Source organism: Etheostoma cragini, chromosome 14, assembly GCF_013103735.1.
Source record: "Etheostoma cragini isolate CJK2018 chromosome 14, CSU_Ecrag_1.0, whole genome shotgun sequence".
NCBI lineage: Eukaryota > Metazoa > Chordata > Actinopteri > Perciformes > Percidae > Etheostoma > Etheostoma cragini.
The window spans coordinates 1387886-1407646 of record NC_048420.1 but is presented as its reverse complement, the minus strand read 5'-3'; the positions used below and the strand labels follow the sequence as shown (position 1 = coordinate 1407646).

The 19761-nt window shown below is 42.6% G+C and overlaps 2 protein-coding genes across 5 annotated transcripts in view; one reads left to right on the top strand and one right to left on the bottom strand.

Moving 5' to 3' along the window:
- Positions 1 to 591, top strand: part of adck5 (aarF domain containing kinase 5) — a 12149-nt gene extending 11558 nt beyond the window's left edge. For all 4 annotated transcript variants that reach the window (XM_034892713.1, XM_034892710.1, XM_034892711.1 and 1 more), the window contains 2 exons: positions 252 to 368; positions 453 to 591. In XM_034892713.1, coding sequence (XP_034748604.1) covers positions 252 to 368; positions 453 to 555 — 220 coding nt within the window. In that variant the 3' untranslated portion in view covers positions 556 to 591. The remainder of the gene's footprint in view (positions 1 to 251; positions 369 to 452) is intronic.
- A 639-nt stretch (positions 592 to 1230) lies between these two features.
- Positions 1231 to 19147, bottom strand: cpsf1 (cleavage and polyadenylation specific factor 1). The gene is made up of 38 exons (XM_034892239.1): positions 18924 to 19147; positions 18002 to 18167; positions 17882 to 17909; positions 17639 to 17772; positions 17464 to 17544; positions 16454 to 16605; positions 15956 to 16102; positions 15174 to 15313; positions 14898 to 15008; positions 14677 to 14770; positions 14508 to 14595; positions 14014 to 14163; positions 13730 to 13781; positions 13502 to 13575; positions 13326 to 13400; positions 13138 to 13218; positions 12702 to 12797; positions 12081 to 12263; positions 10727 to 10868; positions 10389 to 10567; positions 9557 to 9696; positions 9292 to 9466; positions 8601 to 8807; positions 8401 to 8490; positions 8169 to 8315; positions 7923 to 8075; positions 7505 to 7621; positions 7104 to 7194; positions 6889 to 6973; positions 4999 to 5140; positions 4718 to 4870; positions 4021 to 4197; positions 2779 to 2845; positions 2631 to 2678; positions 2383 to 2538; positions 1775 to 1904; positions 1551 to 1689; positions 1231 to 1470 (listed from the first exon to the last, which is right to left on the bottom strand). Exons 2-38 carry the CDS (start codon positions 18143 to 18145, stop codon positions 1423 to 1425), a joined length of 4416 nt encoding a protein of 1471 aa, XP_034748130.1. The 5' UTR covers positions 18146 to 18167; positions 18924 to 19147; the 3' UTR covers positions 1231 to 1422.
- Positions 19148 to 19761: the final 614 nt, after the last annotated feature.

Below are 19761 nucleotides of genomic sequence, written 5' to 3'. Positions count from 1 at the left end.
CTCACAAGTATCAGGTGACATTTCAATAGAGGTGGATTGTGGAGGGTTCAACACAGACCCAATGGTTTTAAAAAGAACTCCGAAATACTCCTAAAGACCCACAAAACTCCAAACCTCTCATATCCTGAAATGGATTGACAGTACTAACAGTAGTACTAACAGCACTGACATCCATTTCAGGATACAAGTATCCACCATCAGCATCTTCAGAACTGATCTCCGTGTGGATGACGCCTCGTCTTGTTTTTCAGCGCGGTGCGAGGCTGGGGGAAGATGCAGGCAGAGAAGAGGGGGATGCTGCCCAGGCTCTGGATCTTCCGCTGGGTCAGGACAACGTGGGAGGGCCTAAAGTTTGAGCTGGCTCTGAGGTGAAGACTCATTTGGTGTTTGTAAAAAAAATGCAACTTCTGTTTTGTGATTGTAGCCACTAAACATGAACGACTCTGTTACAGATGGGAGATGGCAGCGATGAGTCTGACGCGATCGCTCCTGAGCCTCCTCTCCAACTTCGGGCTCATATCTCTGGACGCAGACATGTACGAGTACCTGAGGTAACACAGGTGTGTCTTCACACGCCGAAGGAACACAATGCAATCCAGCCTGTCACTTCTGTAGCAAATCTAAAAGCCGGTGGCGCGCCACCAAATCATCGTCTACTCGGCTGTCACACATCATCGTTCCTCTTTTTGTTTAATGGATGAGAATGTTTCAAACTTCTGGCGCACCAAACCCACTCCAGTGTAGACTCCCAGACGCCTATTTTAAGGTTTTTAATTAAATTATTAACATATATCTTAAATGGAATTTACCTCTACAAATAATTGTTGGTGTAATCTTAGTTCAGAAATTAGTTTTTGAAATTTTCAGCTGCAGTTTGTTTAGTTCATTAGTTAAATTAATAACTGTACCTTTGATATAATACGATGTTAAGCTGGAGTGAGAGAAGTCTTAATGGATTCTAAAGTGAATGTTTAAGGAAGTGCTGCTTTACTAACAGCAACACTACGGATGTCTTTGATACAAGAATGAAATGTGTTGGATTAACGCTTTCTGTGTTTCTCCCCGACTTCAGCAGTTATTGCAATTCAACTCAGGCTAACAGAACAGTCCAGTTCCATCTAACCAAATGTTTTTATATTATTTTAAAATCGGTTAATAAAATGTTCTACCTCCTTCTTCAAGGCGTCCCGGTCTTCCTCCCTTTAAATTCAATTGCAAGGCTTGTGTAAATTACTTTTACAGATTTTTATTTTTATTTTTTAATACAAAATATCCTAAGAAAACATGTCTGCCCACTTTTTTTCCTCTCTCATCTAACAAGTAAGAAAAACAAATCAGGTTTGCACAAAGATGGCCATAACAAAACATTTTCTCCATTCAATATAAAACAGCGTTGGGGGACGAGACGTGGGAATGTGGCTCTCAGAAATGAGCTGTGACTCTGTCGATCTCCAGGAGGTCATCCAGGATCTGGGGATGAAGTGAGAGGAGAAATTAGAATACCAAAACAGACTCGGTGCATCCTCTCTTCTGTGACTGCTGTGTCTTACTATGTCTTGAGTGGTACCAATCTTCTTGGCCAGCTCGCTGCGCTCCATTGTACTCAGGTACAAGTACTTGTTGAGGAGTTCTCCATCCAGGATGTTTCTCACGGCGTTCTGCAGGCTTCTTCTGTCCGTGTGCAGCATTCTGGACGCAAGAGACAAAGGCTCAGTCAAAAAAACCTGATCCCGTCTTTGAGCAGTGACTTCTAGTCCTGGAGGCGGATGCTAACCTGAAGGCCTTTGGGTTCAGACCGGCGTGATGAGGCAGCATGCTGTTCAGAGCATTTTGCAACATCAGTAGACGGCGATAGGTCTTCTCCTGCATGGGGAGGAGCAAGCCAACGCCTCCGTCCAGGGTTGCTGGGGAAACAGATGGAAAACAAGGTTTGGTCCAAATGTAGTCTTGGCTTGCCAGACCTATCTCCACAGCCCTGCAGAGGAAGGTCTGGCTACACCACACAACCATTCTGGGTTGTTGGCATTACTTTGAACCAATCCCGATCGACTTGGGCGGCACTAAGCTCCAGACGTGAGAACGGTGGCTCTGGAAAATAGTCTTGCGAATGAACTTGTTTTTCATCCTCTAAAAGGCCAAATACAAAATTAAATAAAGTTTTAAACGTGAGCTATTTAAATTAGCTGGATACATGGTTAAATGTAATTAGCTCTACATCGCTTCCAAATGGTCCCAGTTAGAGAGTAAATCTTTACAACACGCACGCACGGTTCTGTGGTTCAGCCCAGCTTAGATTTCAGTTTCAGTTAGCTTTTTTTCTCATATCAACCAGCCCTAGTCATCACTTCTAGATTGTTCTCCAGGTGGGAGCCGGCCCCTCACCGAACCACGTGATGTGCTTGTTGTCCCAGGTCAGAGCCTTCTTGCTGCCGGCGTCCAGGGCTCCTCTGCACGGCATCCGCCAGAAAGTGTTTATGTTCGCTCCGGCGTTGAAGTCCGCTCGCCGCAGCAGCCGCATTCCTCCAAAGCTCTCTTTAGCTGCAACCCCAGACCACACATCACATGACCGGATGGGAATGAATACTGACATTTGTTACGTTTGCATATGTTGTTCCAAAAATATGACGTACCTTCAGGTAAGTACATATACACATAGAGGTTCTTGTCTCGATCTGAAACTAAAGGGGAAATAAATACAAAAATTTCAATTAATGTTAATGACAATAGGACAGTTATTTTGCTAATTGAATTGAATTACGAGGGCATTCCAAACATTACCCAATAATCCAAGCTGGTTGTTGTCCACCATGAAGTCAATGCTGTAAACCTCCAGGGGCTTTGCATCCTGTTGCCAAAACAAGGAGAAAACAGTTAAATCCCGACAGAGACAGAGACATTATCTCCAGCTGCCAGAGCTGCTCTCTTCAAGATGAACTCCAGCCGATACAGATCCCCAGAGGAGACGCGCCATCAATCCTCTCTAATCAATAAACACTCATCGTGGTCACGCCAGCCCCGCGGTTAGTGTTAGTCTTCCTCTGCACTCAAGTACAACACTGGCCCTACCTCCCACTGTAGGAGAGAACACTAAATGTCAGTAAATATTATTATACATACTAGGGTTGTGCCAATGGACGATATCATCAGACATACGCTAATCCTAATGGACGGGAAATTGACAACCGCGGCGGTCTAAATCTAGCAAAGACACTGCGCTGGGCGGCCCCTGAAGTGGAAACTGCTACTAATGCTGTTTATTTCCAGAGATTTATGTCTGCATTTTCCCCAAAGATGGTTTCTGTCATTTTGGGGAGTGCTAATCATGCTGATGGTTGTTCAAGGGTTCATTTTTCAGATAACTTTGTCATTTTTATTTGGTGCTATAAAAACTGGGTGAAATGCATGATTGACAGCCGAGATTGACCTGCGATTGGTCAAGCGGGTATACGGGCAGGACTCTCTACCGACTCTGATCCTGCTGCCACGCTCCAGTCCTCATCGATACGGTGACGTGGTTCACGTAGCCAGTCGGTTGTGTGAGCACGAACAAGTTAACTAACAGTTTAGGAAGAGATTGGATAGCCTAGTTTTCTTTTTCAATGCAACATTTTTAATTACTTTTAAAAATGTTATATTGTTTTGACCTGTTGAACCTGACTGATCATTTTGCTCAAAAATTCATATTGACGCTTAAAGATGTTTAACGGTTCAACGTGAACATCCCCAAGAAAACCTCCATGAGACTGACTGGACTCTGGGCTGGAGCTGAAGATCCCGACGGGACCCGGGATCATTTCACACAGGCTGGGGCTCGCGCTCTGTGTTGCGCGCTAAATGACTAAATGATGATAAAAAATGTATAAATGACTCATTCTTGAATAATGTGAGGCTGTAAACAGGTTTGGGCTTTTCAAAAAGACGTCAATCAAAATGTACTTGTTGGGCTCAGGCCAAATTCTGTCGGGTCGGGCCTAACTTTTAGGGCCGGATTAGAGCTCCACTCTGGGGGTCCTTCCTCACCCTGCTGACGAGAGACAGCGTCTTGCTCTCCTCCTGGTAGCGCAGCAGTGAGATGCTCTTCATCAGATCGGCCGCCAGGATGAAATTCTTGATGCTGAACATCTGGTGGATGTAGAGCTGGGTGTCGATGAAGGCCATGCCCGTCAGGTCGTTGTCCTTCAGGACCCACAGGAAGATCTGCAGGAACACGGAGGAACTTACACAACCTGCAGGTTTGGCATATCAACATGTGATGTCATGCTAGCTTGTCATGAGTGTTTGGTCACACATCAACATAAGATTCCTAATGTAGAGCAGGGCAGAATTCCAGGAGTGTTTAAGCTAGAAGGTCAAATTCAGTTCTATAGGGATGTTCTGACTGAATTGCGATCATCTGTTCAACACCCTTGTCAGTAGAAGTTGATTTTATATATGTGAGTTTAACAAAAATTCTACCTGTACTAAGTTAAATTGAGCTAAGGCCAACTTTTTAGTTACTTAGTTTACGTAGTTATTTTTGTAAACAATAAAAATAGCGCATAACTATTATTTATGCAAATAGAAGTATCGGGACTCGGTATAGGAAATCTACATTGGGGGCCAAAAAGCTGATGGGCACATCCCTACAGTTCTGGCCTCATCCAGTCTAGTATGACACAGCCGTATGTTTCCCAGCTATAAGGCATGCCGGGGTTGGGATGCGACGGCGTGGTCGTACCTTCTGTCCGATGGCCGACACCAGGTAACCATGGCAGTGGCACAGAGCCGTCACCGGCCCCTTCTGTTCCTTCTCATACAACACTTTGAACTTGTTCTTGGTGAGGGGCTGGCCCGGCTCGGGCACCACCTCGATCACATCCAGGATCACAATCTGAACAAAAAGAATCAAACGACAAGCGATGAGCAGAGGTTTCATGTCTTATTTTTGTCAATGACTGATTTTTTTTCCCCATAAGCGAGCATCCCTAAGTGTTGGTGTTGTTGTGTGCTGCTGCTTACCCGGCCCCTGCAGGTGACCTCCTCCCCCTGCATCAGGCAGGTCCCTGCTGCCACGTAGCCCTTCAGTCCAGACACCGTCTCCTGACTCCGCAGGGACACCGTCTTCATACAGGTCACATGTTCCCACTCGTCCAGGTCGAACCTTATGGAGACACACAGTGGAGTAATACTCTGCTGTTCCTGTCTGATAATAGGGATTATAGTTTTATATTATTGCTACAAATATGACAACGTGCTCCTGTGAGACTATTTTGATGCTTTTTTTCTGTTGTTCCACTGGCTGTTTTGTTTCTCAGCTCCCTGTTGTGTTACAGAGAACACAAGGAAAAGGCCTGGTCATTCATTAGCATGACTGCCGTACTATTTAGTTCAGAAACATTGAAAACACCAATGTATGAAAACATAGCGGACCAGACACAAGCTTTTATTTTGAAAAGTCGAAGCTTGCAGACAGCACGCAGCCTGGAGGGCATGAGATTGGAGTTCTCCAGGCAGCAGCCGTACAGTATCCTTTTCGGCCCCGCTGATTATTTGTGAACTTGTGCAATGGAGAGCTTTTTCAAGTCATGTGAGAAGGATGGAGTGGTAGCAAGCTCCCAAATGAACGCTAGTCTGAGAAATGGAGTTTTGGATCATGTTCAGCTTCGGTAGCTTTACCTATGCTAAAATATCCAATGGCTGAGGAAGCCTAGTGACGAGTCCATAGCAACCAGTTCACATGTTGAACCTGTTATTACCCAGTGTGCTTTGTTGAATGGTCTTGAATGGTTTTGTTTCATGTGAATACTAGTTTACTAGAGGAGTAACTTAGTATTTGAAGTAATGCAGGAAGTACTCCACATTCCACAACAATGTTGGTGAGTAAATCTAATGAAATACACTACTACTAATACTGTGTTGGTCTGGAATCTGATGATTTAAAACACACTTGCTTTGGTGGAACATGTGTATATTTAAAAGTAGTTTTAGTGCAACAGAAAACTCCAATGTGACAGACAATGTGACAATCTGCAGAGATCTGAGGACCAGGTAACCATAGTCCTCATATTGGACAGATAGTCTAGCTAGCTGTCTGGATTTACCCTGCAGAGATCTGAGGACCAGGTAACCACAGTCCTCAGAAATCAGCCGGAGTTTAAAACACAAAGACAGCGGAAGGTAACAGACATCCAGCCGAAAAAAGACACACACAAAATCACCGGCGGCCCAGGAGCAATCCTGGACTCAGAAGGTTGTGGATTCAGACCATTATGCGTGTGAGACCTCATTCTGGCATTAAGCCAAAGTTGTTCCAGTGGAATATTGCATTTTAGTAAAAAACAAGGCTAAATGAACATGTCTCCACATTAAAATAACAAATCTAAATGTGTTTTGACAGAAGACTGTAATTCATATTCTCACATGGTCAGTGCCCCAACATAAAATGCAGAAACACTACAAACCAGTTCCATATGTATGTGCTCCAGCTCTTCACAGTGGTCAGTAATAATAATGAGACTTAGACAAATGACCCGACATTTCTACTGACCCTCACTGAAACGCAGGAAAGCAGCAATGTTGGACTAAATTAATAATATACAGCTTTGATAAATGACCCAAGATCTTCAGTTAAACGCCATCATTCTCTAAAAGCCTCCTTTAGAACAACCTAGTTCAGAGAAAAAGAGAAAAACAAAGCTAACGCAAAGTTGTGTGGACATCTCGATTCCTAGTTGCCTAAGGCCTATTAAAACAAGGCTTTCTCATTGATTGGCAAAGGATTCACACATCAACATCTGAGATTCTGATTATTAATTGACTGAACCCCCGAGACCGGAGCAGGATTTAGCTCCAACACAAACGACCCTCTTGCTTTCCAAAGGGGTGTGAGACATGCAGAACAGTGTTTACCTTGTGTTGGGAATGGCCTCCCAGCTGACTGGAGAGATGAGCTGGATGGAGAACTTCTCCTGCTGAGGATTAATGTAACGTTCATCTGCAGGGGGACATGCAAGAAACAACAGTAATGTACACACATATTTGTGCTAAGGGGGAACTTAATATGAATTCATAAAATAAAGTTTTGTGTATGTGTGTGTTTGTGTGTGTGTGTGTTCATGTCTGACCTCGTTCTATGGTTTCAAACTCCTTCTCCTCTCCAGTCATCCTGGGGATGCGTGTGCAGGGCTCTTTCACACTGGTGCACACAGCATACACCTGAGAGGGGGGGGGGGGGGGGGGCAAAACCACACAAAACGTTAACATCAAAGACTAATGCCTCATTGAATTTTTTCTTCTCTTGCTGTAAGAAAACTTTAAGGCCAGAGGGCTTTCGTCTCAAACTTTTCAAAGCGGCTCAATCGATACGCTTTTATTTTGGCATCGTGTTACGCGAGCAGAGGTGTCCGGGGGAAAGTTTCAGCTCAAAATTGTGTCACGTTGCCGTTCTGGTGCCTTTGGGTGCTGTGTGTGTGTGTGTGTGTGTTTGTGTGTGTGTGTGTGTGTGCTGAGTTAAAGGGAAACTTGCCTTGGATTCAACATGGTAGGAGACGTAGTGGATGGTGCACCGCAGGGGGATTTTTCTGACGGGCCAAGGGGCATCGTAGGACAGGTAGGTGGGCAGGACACTGATCCGCAGCTCGCCCTGTGGGAAAACACACACACAGACACACACACTAGAAACTGATGAAGGAACTAGAAACCTGATACAAGAAGTGAAAAAAGCAAAGGAGCACTGAGGATATCATTAAAAATAATCTTACCAGTTGGCCTTATAGAATGAATAATACTTAAAAACAATAATTATTATCATTCATACCCTCATCCAAATTCTAATCATTTAATAAGTCTAAGTTGTGTTTTTGTTTCCCTTCAGAGTGAAGTTGACAGAGGAAGACAAATATCTACCCAATCACTGCCGAGGTGAGAGTGTGCCCTCTGTGTACCTGTTTGTTGAAGTAGAGGAAACCTTTGGGGCAGTTGATGTTATGGAAGGGGGAGAAAGACTCAATGGGGCCATCAATGGTCATGGGGTGAAGCCTCATGGCTCCACGAGAGGTGACCAGCATCCAGTGAGGGGACGGGCCGCAGATAAACACCTGGGACCACAAGGACAATGTGAAGACTTATTTGGTTTATCAAATCAGTATGTGACAGGATGTGGAATTTGTTTTTGTAAATGTCTTCCTCACCCCTGAGTATCCAGAGATGTCCTCGAAGTATCTGAATCTGGCAATCCGACTCTTCACTGCTGAACTCTCTTCGGCGGCACCGCTTTCTGCCTTCTTATCTTTCTTCACCTTTAATTTCTTTTCTCTGAAGTTAATGTTGTGGGGCACCTGTGCGGAGTAAAGTAGCACAGTAAAGATTCACCTCATTCAAACTTGACTCGATGCGGCCCACCGTTATCGTCTTAGCTCGAACCTTTTTGAAGCGCACTTTCAGGTTGTTTTGTGGCTGCTGTTGATCATACGGGAACGCTTCGTAGATCAGAAGCTCCTGTTCAACATGGACCTGGAAAACAAGTTTTTTTTATGTTATGTTATACACTGTTTTTATTCAGTTTAAGTTTTAATATTTAATTTTCATGAAGCAAATTATTCAAGCGAAACACAAACACTCACCAGTAAATACGGTCTGCTGTGATTGTAGCCGAGGGACACCAAAGCCACCTCTTTGACTAGTGGGATCTCTCCCTGACGCGTGACTTCTTCTTTTTTACCCTCCCCCTGTGCTGCTGATTGGCCAGACGAACTGTCTACCAGCACTCTCTGACCAACTGGGAAGTTCTTCACCAGGAACACCAATCGCCAGTCTGGGAGCTGGTAAATCTGTGAAAATAAAAGCAAAGAGCGCGACGAAAAGAAAGAATAGAAACAAGTCAGCATAGCAACGACCTTCCACTTCCGGGATTACTCCGTTGCTGCTGGAAATTCGGCCGGATTTCACCTGATTAGGCCGGATGTCGGTTACCTTCCACTTTCTCTGTGTTGGCGTTCTAACGTGCGTTAGATTTCTGAGGACTATGGTTACCTGGTCCTCAGACCTCTGCAGGGTAAATCCAGACAGCTAGCTAGACTATCTGTCCAATCTGAGGACTATGGTTACCTGGTCGTCAGACCTCTGCAGGGTAAATCCAGACAGCTAGCTAGACTATCTGTCCAATCTGAGGACTATGGTTACCTGGTCCTCAGACCTCTGCAGGGTAAATCCAGACAGCTACCCACAGCGCTGTGGAGGAAGGTCTGGCAAAGCGAGACTACATGCTGATTAATATAGTGTATATATTCTTATGATGTGACATAGACCCCATACCTCCATTACGCCACTCTCTCTGCAGATAATGCACCAGTGGCTGGGTTCAGCTTTGCTCGAGCTTCCGTCAGAAAGCCCCAGTGCCCCGAAGCTGCGGCCGGATTCATCCCTTCCATGAGCTGCGCTGGCGTTTGAGTCTCCGTACAGCATTTCCTCCTCATCGTCCACTGTGTTACTACACAGTTAAGATTAATCAATCAATCCATCGCTAAAAGGGACACGTGGCGACTGGCTGTGTGTTTCAGTGTGGAGGTGGTGCTCTTACCTGAGGTCATGGATGATGGTCTCTTCTTCAGACTGACTCCCGATGATGGGGTCCTCTCTGACCGAGCAGCTCACTTTGTTTTCTGTGGTGAACATGCCACTTACGTCCCGGTAAGCACACAGTGTGATCACACGGGATTGCTGTTGAATGAGAGGCGGTTTTAAACAATTTGAGTATAGTTCCGTGAATCTAGTTTCAAATTGAGGGAGTGTAAAGATGTGCGTTAGGGCAAGAACATCAAAGAGAATAAACTTTATTGTCATTGCACAAGCTTGTGTTCAATGAAATGTGCTTTGCCGTACCTGAATATAAAAGTAATGAATACACAAAAAACACTCTAACATACACTTGTTCAGTCATCCCAATCAATATATTGTATAAATGAGTATTCTGCATAAAGAAAATATCTAATTGCAATTATTTTGGACTGATTCTCTGATTGCAATAGGATTCACGATATTGAAGGAAATGATCATTGTTGTATAGATATTCTCATTTTCAATGTAAATTAAATTGATTATAGCGTGTTTTGTTTGATCCATGTTGTATTAAAGTCTGTAGGCCGGGACATCTCTGCAGCACGTAGATTTTGCCTAAAACATATGTTATGCCCCCCCCTTGGGATTGGGATACTGCACTAGTCCATATTGTGATTTCAATAAGATTGCGATTCATTGTGCAGCATCATTACTGAAGCACTGGATTGAAGAGAGTGATGCTGCTGACAGTGCGGTACCACGGCCTCTAGCCCTAGTGCTTCCCTTTGGCCAGCAGGGGGCCTGATTGGCAAATAAAAGCCACTAAAAAGGAGTGATGAGGAGGATTTACTCACAGTGGGGATCTGTGGTTTCTGCAGGGCCAGCCGGTGCGTCTTCCCCATGTACGAGTCGGTCTTCAGCGCAAACATGGTGACCACCCCATCTGCAGTCATGATGACCACGTAAGGGTCCGCCACGGAGCAATGCACTATGGGAGAGCCCAAGTCCACAGGGATGAAGTGGAGCTGTGTCACTGAAAGCAAGATGTTCAAAAAGAACAAGTTTAATGTTTAATACCTTGAATTTGATTTAATATTATACAGATTGTCACCATTACTCCTCTACTGTTTGTTACTGCAACAACTAAATGTAAAGATCACTATTTTAACCTAACATGTTGATCCTAGTTTACCTCCTTCCAGTAGCCGAATCCCCATGGGGGAGACTTGGATGATGTACTTGTTGTCACCGATGTTTCCAGCAAACACAGTGGGGCCCTGGGTAGCGAACCCACTGGTGTCCAGCTCCATGATCTCTTGACCTGTCTGAAGGATCTGCACAAACACAAAGGTTTAGATTATGCAAAAACACTGCCAAGTTACATTAAATAAAATCCAAATTATATAACAGATTTAATATATATATAAAGAGAGAGTTTTTCTTGAGTTTATTTCCATTCAAATCTTTTATTTTTGTATTTGTTCAAATCAAAATCGATGGACAAATAAGATGTGAGTCAATCTTGTTCTGGCAACTATTTTGCCTCTGAAAAAAAACAGTCCATAATATAAGGGTTATGGTTCAGCCGGCGGACATGTTCGAAGCAAGACTTGCTCTTTCTGTGGGTACGCGATCCGACATGTGCAGATGATAATCCTGTTTTACGAGGATTTACAACACTGCACGATCTGTTCCACACTTCCGGTCTTAGTCAAAGCGGTCTGCTGTAAGCCTCCACCGGGAAGCTAACGTTAGTTTAGTTAACAGCTAACTCAGCTAACCGCTAGCTGACAGCTTGATTTAATCTAAAATAATGTTAACTCAAACTAAACACTGGGAATAGATACATTTAGACTTTAAAGTAATTACAATAAAAACAAGTATTGATCGATTGTATTTTAAAAGTAAAGCAGAACTGACGGAACAGCTGTTATATATTTTAACAGTTATTTTTAGGTTTCATTTTGAGGGTCTTTTAAAGTGTCAAAAACTAAAATATTAATGTTGGTACAGTGGCGATTGCGCCAGTGTTTATTTAGTAACAAAATATGTCCCCATTTGTGTCGCGTGGCGATCAAGTGTTTCAACACACGTGTGATACCAATAGTGTAGTAAAAATGTCACAATTTCTACTACGTATTAATGCACATGCACATATGGGATCGTGCGGGCAGCACAGATCGCGTACCGACAACTCCGTGCATCAACCATTGTTTGAAATCCAAGTCTATACTTTTTAAAAGATGTTTTAAGTCCAGAAGACATTTTAGCTCATTTATATAAACAGATATCTGCATTTGAATGCAAAAAAGCTAATAAAAATAAAATCATTGCCACAAAATCATGGCCACACGATAGCCGATGGGTTCCGAGATTCCATTTCAGCCAATACATTCCACCTCCTTCACTCTCCACACGGACTGTTTACGTGCAGGCAACCCAAACCCGCTCAAATGTGATTGGTGAGTAGTACTCAGACTACAACCAGCATTCATATGCAGAAATCGGTTTATAGAGATCTGATGTGTATTGACGTGTGTTTTTACCATGGTTGAATCTTCTCTGCTCAGAATGAGAAAGCCGTGCTTCTTCGTATCATCCTCCAAGGGAGGCTCTGTCTTTTCCTCCTCTTTCTCTTTCTCCTTATCTTCCTTGTCCTTTTCTCCATCTTCTCCATCCTCACCGGTCTCTGTCTCGGCCCCGTCCTCTGAGTCATCGCTTTTTGCAGCCTAAGAAAGGAGAGAGAAACATCTTACTGCAAAAGAAAAGAAGGTGTCACAACGAACAAGTAAAGATTCCCCTAACATTTGAAAATGTTAGGCTGTTAAAGTGATATTTTGCTGATTTAAATCCAGCTCTATGTCACGGCAGTGTGGGCAGTGGCTGCTTCCCTCCGTAGCGGCAGTGCATTGAGCTCCTCGCAGAGCGGAGCAGCGGCTGTCCACCCAGATCCACCAAAGCTCTGTGCACTGGTACCAAGGAGTGAAACCAAACACTGCACATCTTAATACACTGTCCACACAAAGATGACACAGAGCTGGCTTAAAATCTGCAAAGTATCCCGTTAAGCAGAAATATACAGTACTTGTTGGTCTTCCTTGACTTCACTTAAGATAGAGTTTGCTTAAAATTGGCAAAGTATTCCTTTAAGCAGAAATATACAGTACTTTTTTGTCTTCCTTGACTTCATTTGAGACAACTGTCCACATGTCATGGCAACCTGGCAACTCAAACGTAGTGACTACTTGGGGTCGGATGCTTCGCTGAGAACAGAAAGGAAACAATACCAATCATAATAGGCAAGTTAAAGTCAGAGGCAGTACACTGTACAATTCCAGGGCATGAATAACAACGTATCTATGAACTGTGAACATGTGTCTGGGGTGTTTACAGGCTACTCCGTCGATCTCTGAGGCAGCCGTGGTAGACCCAGACTTCACTGTAGCACCATCGCTGGACCTGTGGCAGACGGCCCTCACGACCACAGGTTTTAGGATGGTGCAGTTTCAACATTTATCATGCATGTACCTTACATTTATCATGCATATACCTAATCAAGTACACATGCATTGAAACAACATCAGGTACTACTTCAGGATTTACCTGAAGTACAGAGAGTGCACCATTCTTGCCGTAGCCAGAGCACACCACGACCTCCAGGTCGGGCTCAGGGTTGCTCTGGAACTGTGGGGAGGATGGACATCCAAGTCAGACATCTCAAAATACAATTCTTGAGAAAGTTACAGTTTACAGTAACCAATCTAAACTACAAAATATTTGAATGTGTGTACCTCTTCAGACAAGAAGGCAGGTTCGCCCATGGAGGCATTTGAGCAAGGTCCAATGTTGAGTATGCTATCACACACCTGTATGAAAACACAGAAACGCAGTCACCTTCCACAAAGATCTGCATATACGTTAGAAGAAATGAAGCTTTGGGTTGTTTTGGGTTTGTTTGTTTTTTTACCTCAAAGGAGTAGGTGGCCAGCTGAGTGCCTGACTGCGCCTCACTTCCGTACACTTCTATCTCATCCACCTCATCTGACAAAACAAAGAAGTTGAGTGAAACACAGATAGGCCGATCACACACAAACTCAAACACACACACACACACACACACACACACACACACACAGACACACAGACACACACACACACTCTTCTGGCATGTCAAAAATGAAATGTGAAAACATACCTGTCCAGTTGGTGGAAGATTCCATTCGCTTCTTTTTGCTTGGGGGTTCTTCCTGGAATTCATTAGTGATGATTTAGTTCATATTTGATGTTGAAGACAAACTGTCAAATAAAATGAGAATCCTTCCAAGTGCAGTGAGTGCTGTACACATTTACTAACCAAAGGTCTAACTATAACTTATCGCAACTAATTGCTGCCACTCCACAAGAAACAATAAAGAAGGCATTTTGATGGTGCTTCACAAAAGGCTGTATTCAAATTTCTATTAGCAATCACAAACATACCGGTTTATCTTTATCCTTCTCTCTCTCGGTGTCCTGCTTTTCGTCGCCCTCCTCTGGTGGCGTCTCCTGCAGTTTCTCGGTGTACTTCAGCAGCAGGGAGTTTCCGAGGCGGGAACCCAGGAAAAGGTAGCCGGGTTCCATGGTCACCATCTGGGAGGAGGAAAGCCCAGAGTGTGAGGCATCATACTAAATCCTCTAAAGGCTGACAGACCTAGTAGAAATTCTGTATTTACTTTACATCCTTAAAGGTTGGCCAGATATAACAAACTAGGTGTGGGTTATTGGTAGCGTCTGAAGAGTTTCATCTCACCACTGATATACTATATGTAAAAAGTGTATGTTTCTATTGCGTTCGGCAGCTTTAATCTTAAAGTTCTGGTTAGCTTTCAAAGTTAGCCCACAGTTACTGTACAGAAAAGAAAGGGTATTTGTTTAACATAGAGAATTCAGGTGTCATCAGTACATTGTTGCTCACGGTTACAGGCAGAACTTACACAGGTTGTCAGGACGCTGGCAGCAGCTTTGTCAAAGTGGAAAGCCCGGACACTTCTCATGCCGTCAGTTATGAGGGTCAACACATAGCTGCAAGACAGTCAGAGTAGAATCGTTAACCGTGCCCACTGTTCATTTATGTACATTCTGGTGGGGATTGCAATGACTCACATTTCTCCTCCTTTCAAAGAGATGACCATCTTGTCATAGGCAATAAAGTCAGACTGGGAACAGTCAAGTGAAATCCTCACTTCCTCCTGTACACCTGGGAAACCAAAACACATCAGCCCGTGATGAGCATTACAATATGGCAAGTGGTGTGTAAAGCAGCAAAGCCAGATATCAAAGTATACAAGTATAAGTGTGTGTGTGTTTCAGGTGATAATGCTTACGCAGAGGGAATGCCGTGGTCCCATTTGTCTGAGAGTTGAGAGAAACGCCATATGGTGGAACACTCTGATTCAGATACAGCAATGAGTTCACAGCAAACACCACCACACCACCTAAGAAAGATTTGATACAACACCAAGCTATTTAACAACTCAATGCACTTCTTTACATTGTGTAAATTCATGTCTAACACTCTAACAGAAGTTTTCTTTCTTGTGGACTGGGAACTTAACACCTTTCATAAAAGAATGACAAAAAGCAGAATTGTGTGAGCTCACCGATTGGCTTGGGAACAGGCATGACTTGCGTACAGTCAAAGGGCAGATTAGTGAGAGACCAGATGACAGGATGAACCTTCTGCATTATGTTGAGGGAGATGGCAACGATGCTACAAGTGTCCTGACGCACAGCAACACGCCTGGCAGAATGATCAGAAAACAGGAATTTAACATTAAATCAAAATGAAGTAAAAAAAAAAAAAAAAAAGGTCATGGCCATTAGGGATGTGCAATTTATCACAATTTGAATCGAGACTATGCTTTCTAATGAACACAAACATAGATTAATTGGAAAAAAGATGATTATTTAGCATGTTACGTATTGCAAGTAAACTCTTTTTCTGTCTTGTGTTTTGAATGAATTAAAATATGTTAGAGGTTTAAAAAACGGCAATAGTATTAAAGGGACTTTACTGTTCAAGGTGTTTGCAATGTTGATTTGTTGAGCTGTTTCACAAATTTTTACATTCACCATTTGCAACATCTTTCCAAAATACAATGTGCAATCGTGTATAATAAATTTCTTGACCAAAATAATTGTGATTAAGATTCAGCCCATAACTGAGCAGCCCTATTGGCCATATTTCTAGCAAACAAAGGCCCTACTTCTAATAACTGATTTCTTAACCTTTTTACAACACCAAAACAAATTCCTTGTATGTGATAAAAGACGTACTTGGCAATAACGTTTTTTTCTGATTCTGATTTATACGTTGATAGATCTACTAGTTGAACAATACAACCAACAGTGGTTGGTATAGGTGATGACGTGGTGGACTGACCCAGGCCACGTCTGGTTGGGCTCAAACAGGATGAGCAACGTGGGCTCATAGTATCCATGGAGGAACTTCATGTCGATGATGTTCAGCAACTTCTCGTCCAGCTCACGGACATCAATGATGTAGCTGGGCAGGAAGCTGGATTTAGGTCTGTCGATGAGATTCAGTGACATGCTCGCAGTTAGAACATTACAAGTTACATGTGTGTAGTAATCGTTAAACAATGTCTTTTAATCAAATGGCAGTTTCCCATCTTTCTTTTTTTTTGTTCATCTAACCATGGATATGCATGCATGGCAACTACAATATAAACTGTTACAATTAAAAAGGGTGGTGGGGGGTGTGAAATCCCCACATTTAGAACCAACAAAACCAAGATTAGATTCTAGATTGGACATGATTGTTAACATATATGGTGCTGAGAGGGATTTGGGATAGAAATGCAGACCAGACTCTAAAGGACAACAATGAGCAGAATGTATAGTGGGACTGCAGGCGTACCCTTCTCCCACTCCCCCCTCCTGTTCATCAGTTAGTGTGTCCTTCCTGAATGGCAGCACCACGAGCTGGGTGCCATAAACTAGCATTACAGCACAGCGATTCTCGGGATCCACACGGACAATGGGGATATGCACATTCTGCACAAAACCATCCTGAAAGTATAAAAAGAGTGCAATTAGTTGAAGAAATGCATTTACTTGTGTATGTCAACATTTAGTCTAACTTCGATTCTCAGAACAGAGAGAAGCTACTGAACACAGTTTGTTTCCCAGGTTTACTGTCTTTAGGGCCCATATTCCTCATGGTTCTCAGAGGGCCGTTTTAGTCGCTTAGAATTCATGAAATGTACTCCTACTCGCAAACTTAAAATATAAATGCAAGTTAGGGGCTTGTGATGAGACTCATGAGACAGAGACCTTTCAGAAGAGGAAGAATTTTTCTGAAATTTTGATGGTGAGCAGTCAAACGGTATTGTTTGGACAGAGCAGGCATAAAAATATATAATTTAGGCTATATATATATATATATATATATATATATATATATATATATATATATATATATATATATAAATATGCAGGTCAGGTAACAGCATAACGGTGGAAAATGTGTTTCTCTTTCATTTCCAATGTGTATATGCTAATGTACTCTCTTGAAAAATCATTGTCAAATGCGTGTTGAATTTAAAATCCTCTTAGGAATTTCCCCATTCAATGTGAATTTATTTGAGAATATTCTGATATAAAGACATCTAATCAGTGATTGGTCCATGCCTATGTCGTCATCCAAAATCCCGCTTGTGGCACAGTAAAGTCTTGTGAATAATCTCTGAAACAGACACTTAAGATATAATCCAACAATACACTTAAATTACAAATCTGATGCTTGATAACTAATTTTTAAGCACAGCTTTGAGCTAAGAATTTTCTTTCTCTTGAGTCAATTCTTAGAAGTGTTTTTGTGAATAATTCTCAGAGGCTTGATGAATACGGAACCTGGTTTTTACATACCCTGAGCTCCGGCTCCTCAAAGTAATGGAGGGACAGAGTCTTTAGGTCGTGTGTCCCGGGGTCATACTCCACTACAGACAACTGGTGAGAGAACAAACGCACCCAGAGGTCAGTCAACAACATTGTTAGGCAGTTTAGAAGCTGGTTAGGCAGTGCACAGCTTAGACAATGGTACCTTGGCATCTTTGAAACTGAGAAGGAGTGCGTCTCTGTTGGCTCCCACAAGCTGCACACTGGCCATGGACATAATATTGCCAAAGAGTGAAAAGGATGCCACCTGCTCCAGTTTCTCCTTACGAGATTTGGAATCTGCATGAGGAGGAAAGCGTGAATTTGGACCACAAATGCACTCAGTAAAGTTGACAGCATCCATTAATAATAAAAATGTGTACTTTAAGAGAATGACATCAAGACGTACCTGGAGACTTGTCAGCCTTTGACGTACTCTGAAATGATAACATAAATGTGACATATATCACAAAAAGTATTGCTTGTATTTCAAAATTTGGCACAATGAAGCTTGTGGACTTATAGTTACCTCCACATCATGGATGATCCTGTAGACAAAGAGTTGAGATGTTCCAGCAACAACTAAATTCTTCTCCTTACTGGATATGAAGTTGCAGTAGACAGAAAACTCCACCGCAGTGGGGGTGTGTGCTTGTCTGTACACAGCATACATCCTGGAAGGTTTCCCTCAGCATCTAACCGGGAGAACATGCATGTCAGGATGTCTGGCTTTGAGAGCCACTGTCCAGTTAAGATACATACATTAAACCCAACATTCTTCCCACGAAGTAAACTGGAGTGGCTAGTGGTAACTGGCTAGCAGTTTGAAACAACGCTCAACTGATATTCCATGAAAAGTGTGAATTACCTAGATGCCTAATTAAATATAGCACCCCACACTTCAATGCAGTGCTTTATTTTATAGCTAATACCGCTACATGGTTTTGCTTAACGTCTTCATTTCAGTGCCCTCGTGAACTAGCTACAGATACACATGTACTACATTTACTGTGTTTAGCTGTGGCTATTTAATACAGCCAGTTAAAGCACTTCTTTATAAATGCATGTCAGTGATGTACAAATACGCTTCAATGGTAACTATCGCTAGTTAGCTTATAATTTACCGAAGACAGCGCCAAGCATTGGCAACTTACATTAGCTAGCTAACGTTACTTAATTAGCTTTTCCCCTCATAGCTAACTTCAATTTAATGAGACATGCAAGCAGCGCTGACGTTAGCCATTAAGTCCTGTTGTTGTGCCTTGTGTGCGGCTCCTACGACAGTTACCTTCAGGTAACAAATATATGGGACATTTATTTATTTTAGCAACGCGTAAATGTTCCTATTTGTAGCTAGCTAGCATATTAGTTAGCATGGCACAGCGCGTGCACCTGACTATAGTTTTTGTTGGCATATTTCTGCAAATCGTGAATTAAACTTGGCAACGTACCTATATGAAACACGTTATCAGAATCTGTAGGTTTATTATTCCCTCTTCTGTTTACATATAGGGTGTCATAGTTTGTGGGTTGCTAACTTAAGCCATAGCCAGATAAGATAGCTAGCAGTTAGCTAGTGGTCGTTGTGTTGTCCCTGGCGGCCCCAGTCTTCTTCGTCCTTTCATTTCCGGCAGACTAGCTGCTCTGGCGTGTACTGCTGCCCCCCACAGTTACAATAACGTGGTACACGCTGAAGTCAAAAGTTATAATGACTCATTTAAAGAACCGCAGAAAATATTCAGTTAATTTTTTTAAAAAATCAAATAGGACAATATCAGGAATACCAGACAGACAAAATATTGCTATGTCTAGTGTGTCCAGTGTATTCCAGTATTTAAGGGAACATTCCCTGAATAAATGTGTTAAAGTCTTCAAAAGTGAGGGTGCAGATCCACCGGTTCCTTTGAGTTCTGGGGTCCCTAACACAATGAGGGGCCCGATGCCATTCTGCATAATCGATAACTGAGTTTCATGTAACTGAATAACAAGTGTACTTTACTGTCTAAAGCAACTTTTTGGGACATCTTGACAATGTTTGCGTGCTTGTTTATTGTGGAAAAATGTTAAATCATAACAGTAGTAAAAAAAACAAAATTCAATTCAGCTTTACATTATTATAAATTCTGAACAAAATTATAAACACAACACTTGTTTTTGCAAAGTAGAAGTGCTCACAAACACAGATTTAGACCGACGTGTGAACAATATTTGAGAGAAATAAGCCTTTTGTGTGAATAGAAAAAGTCTTAGATCTTTGAGTTGAGTGTTGAGTTTATAATTTTGTTCAGT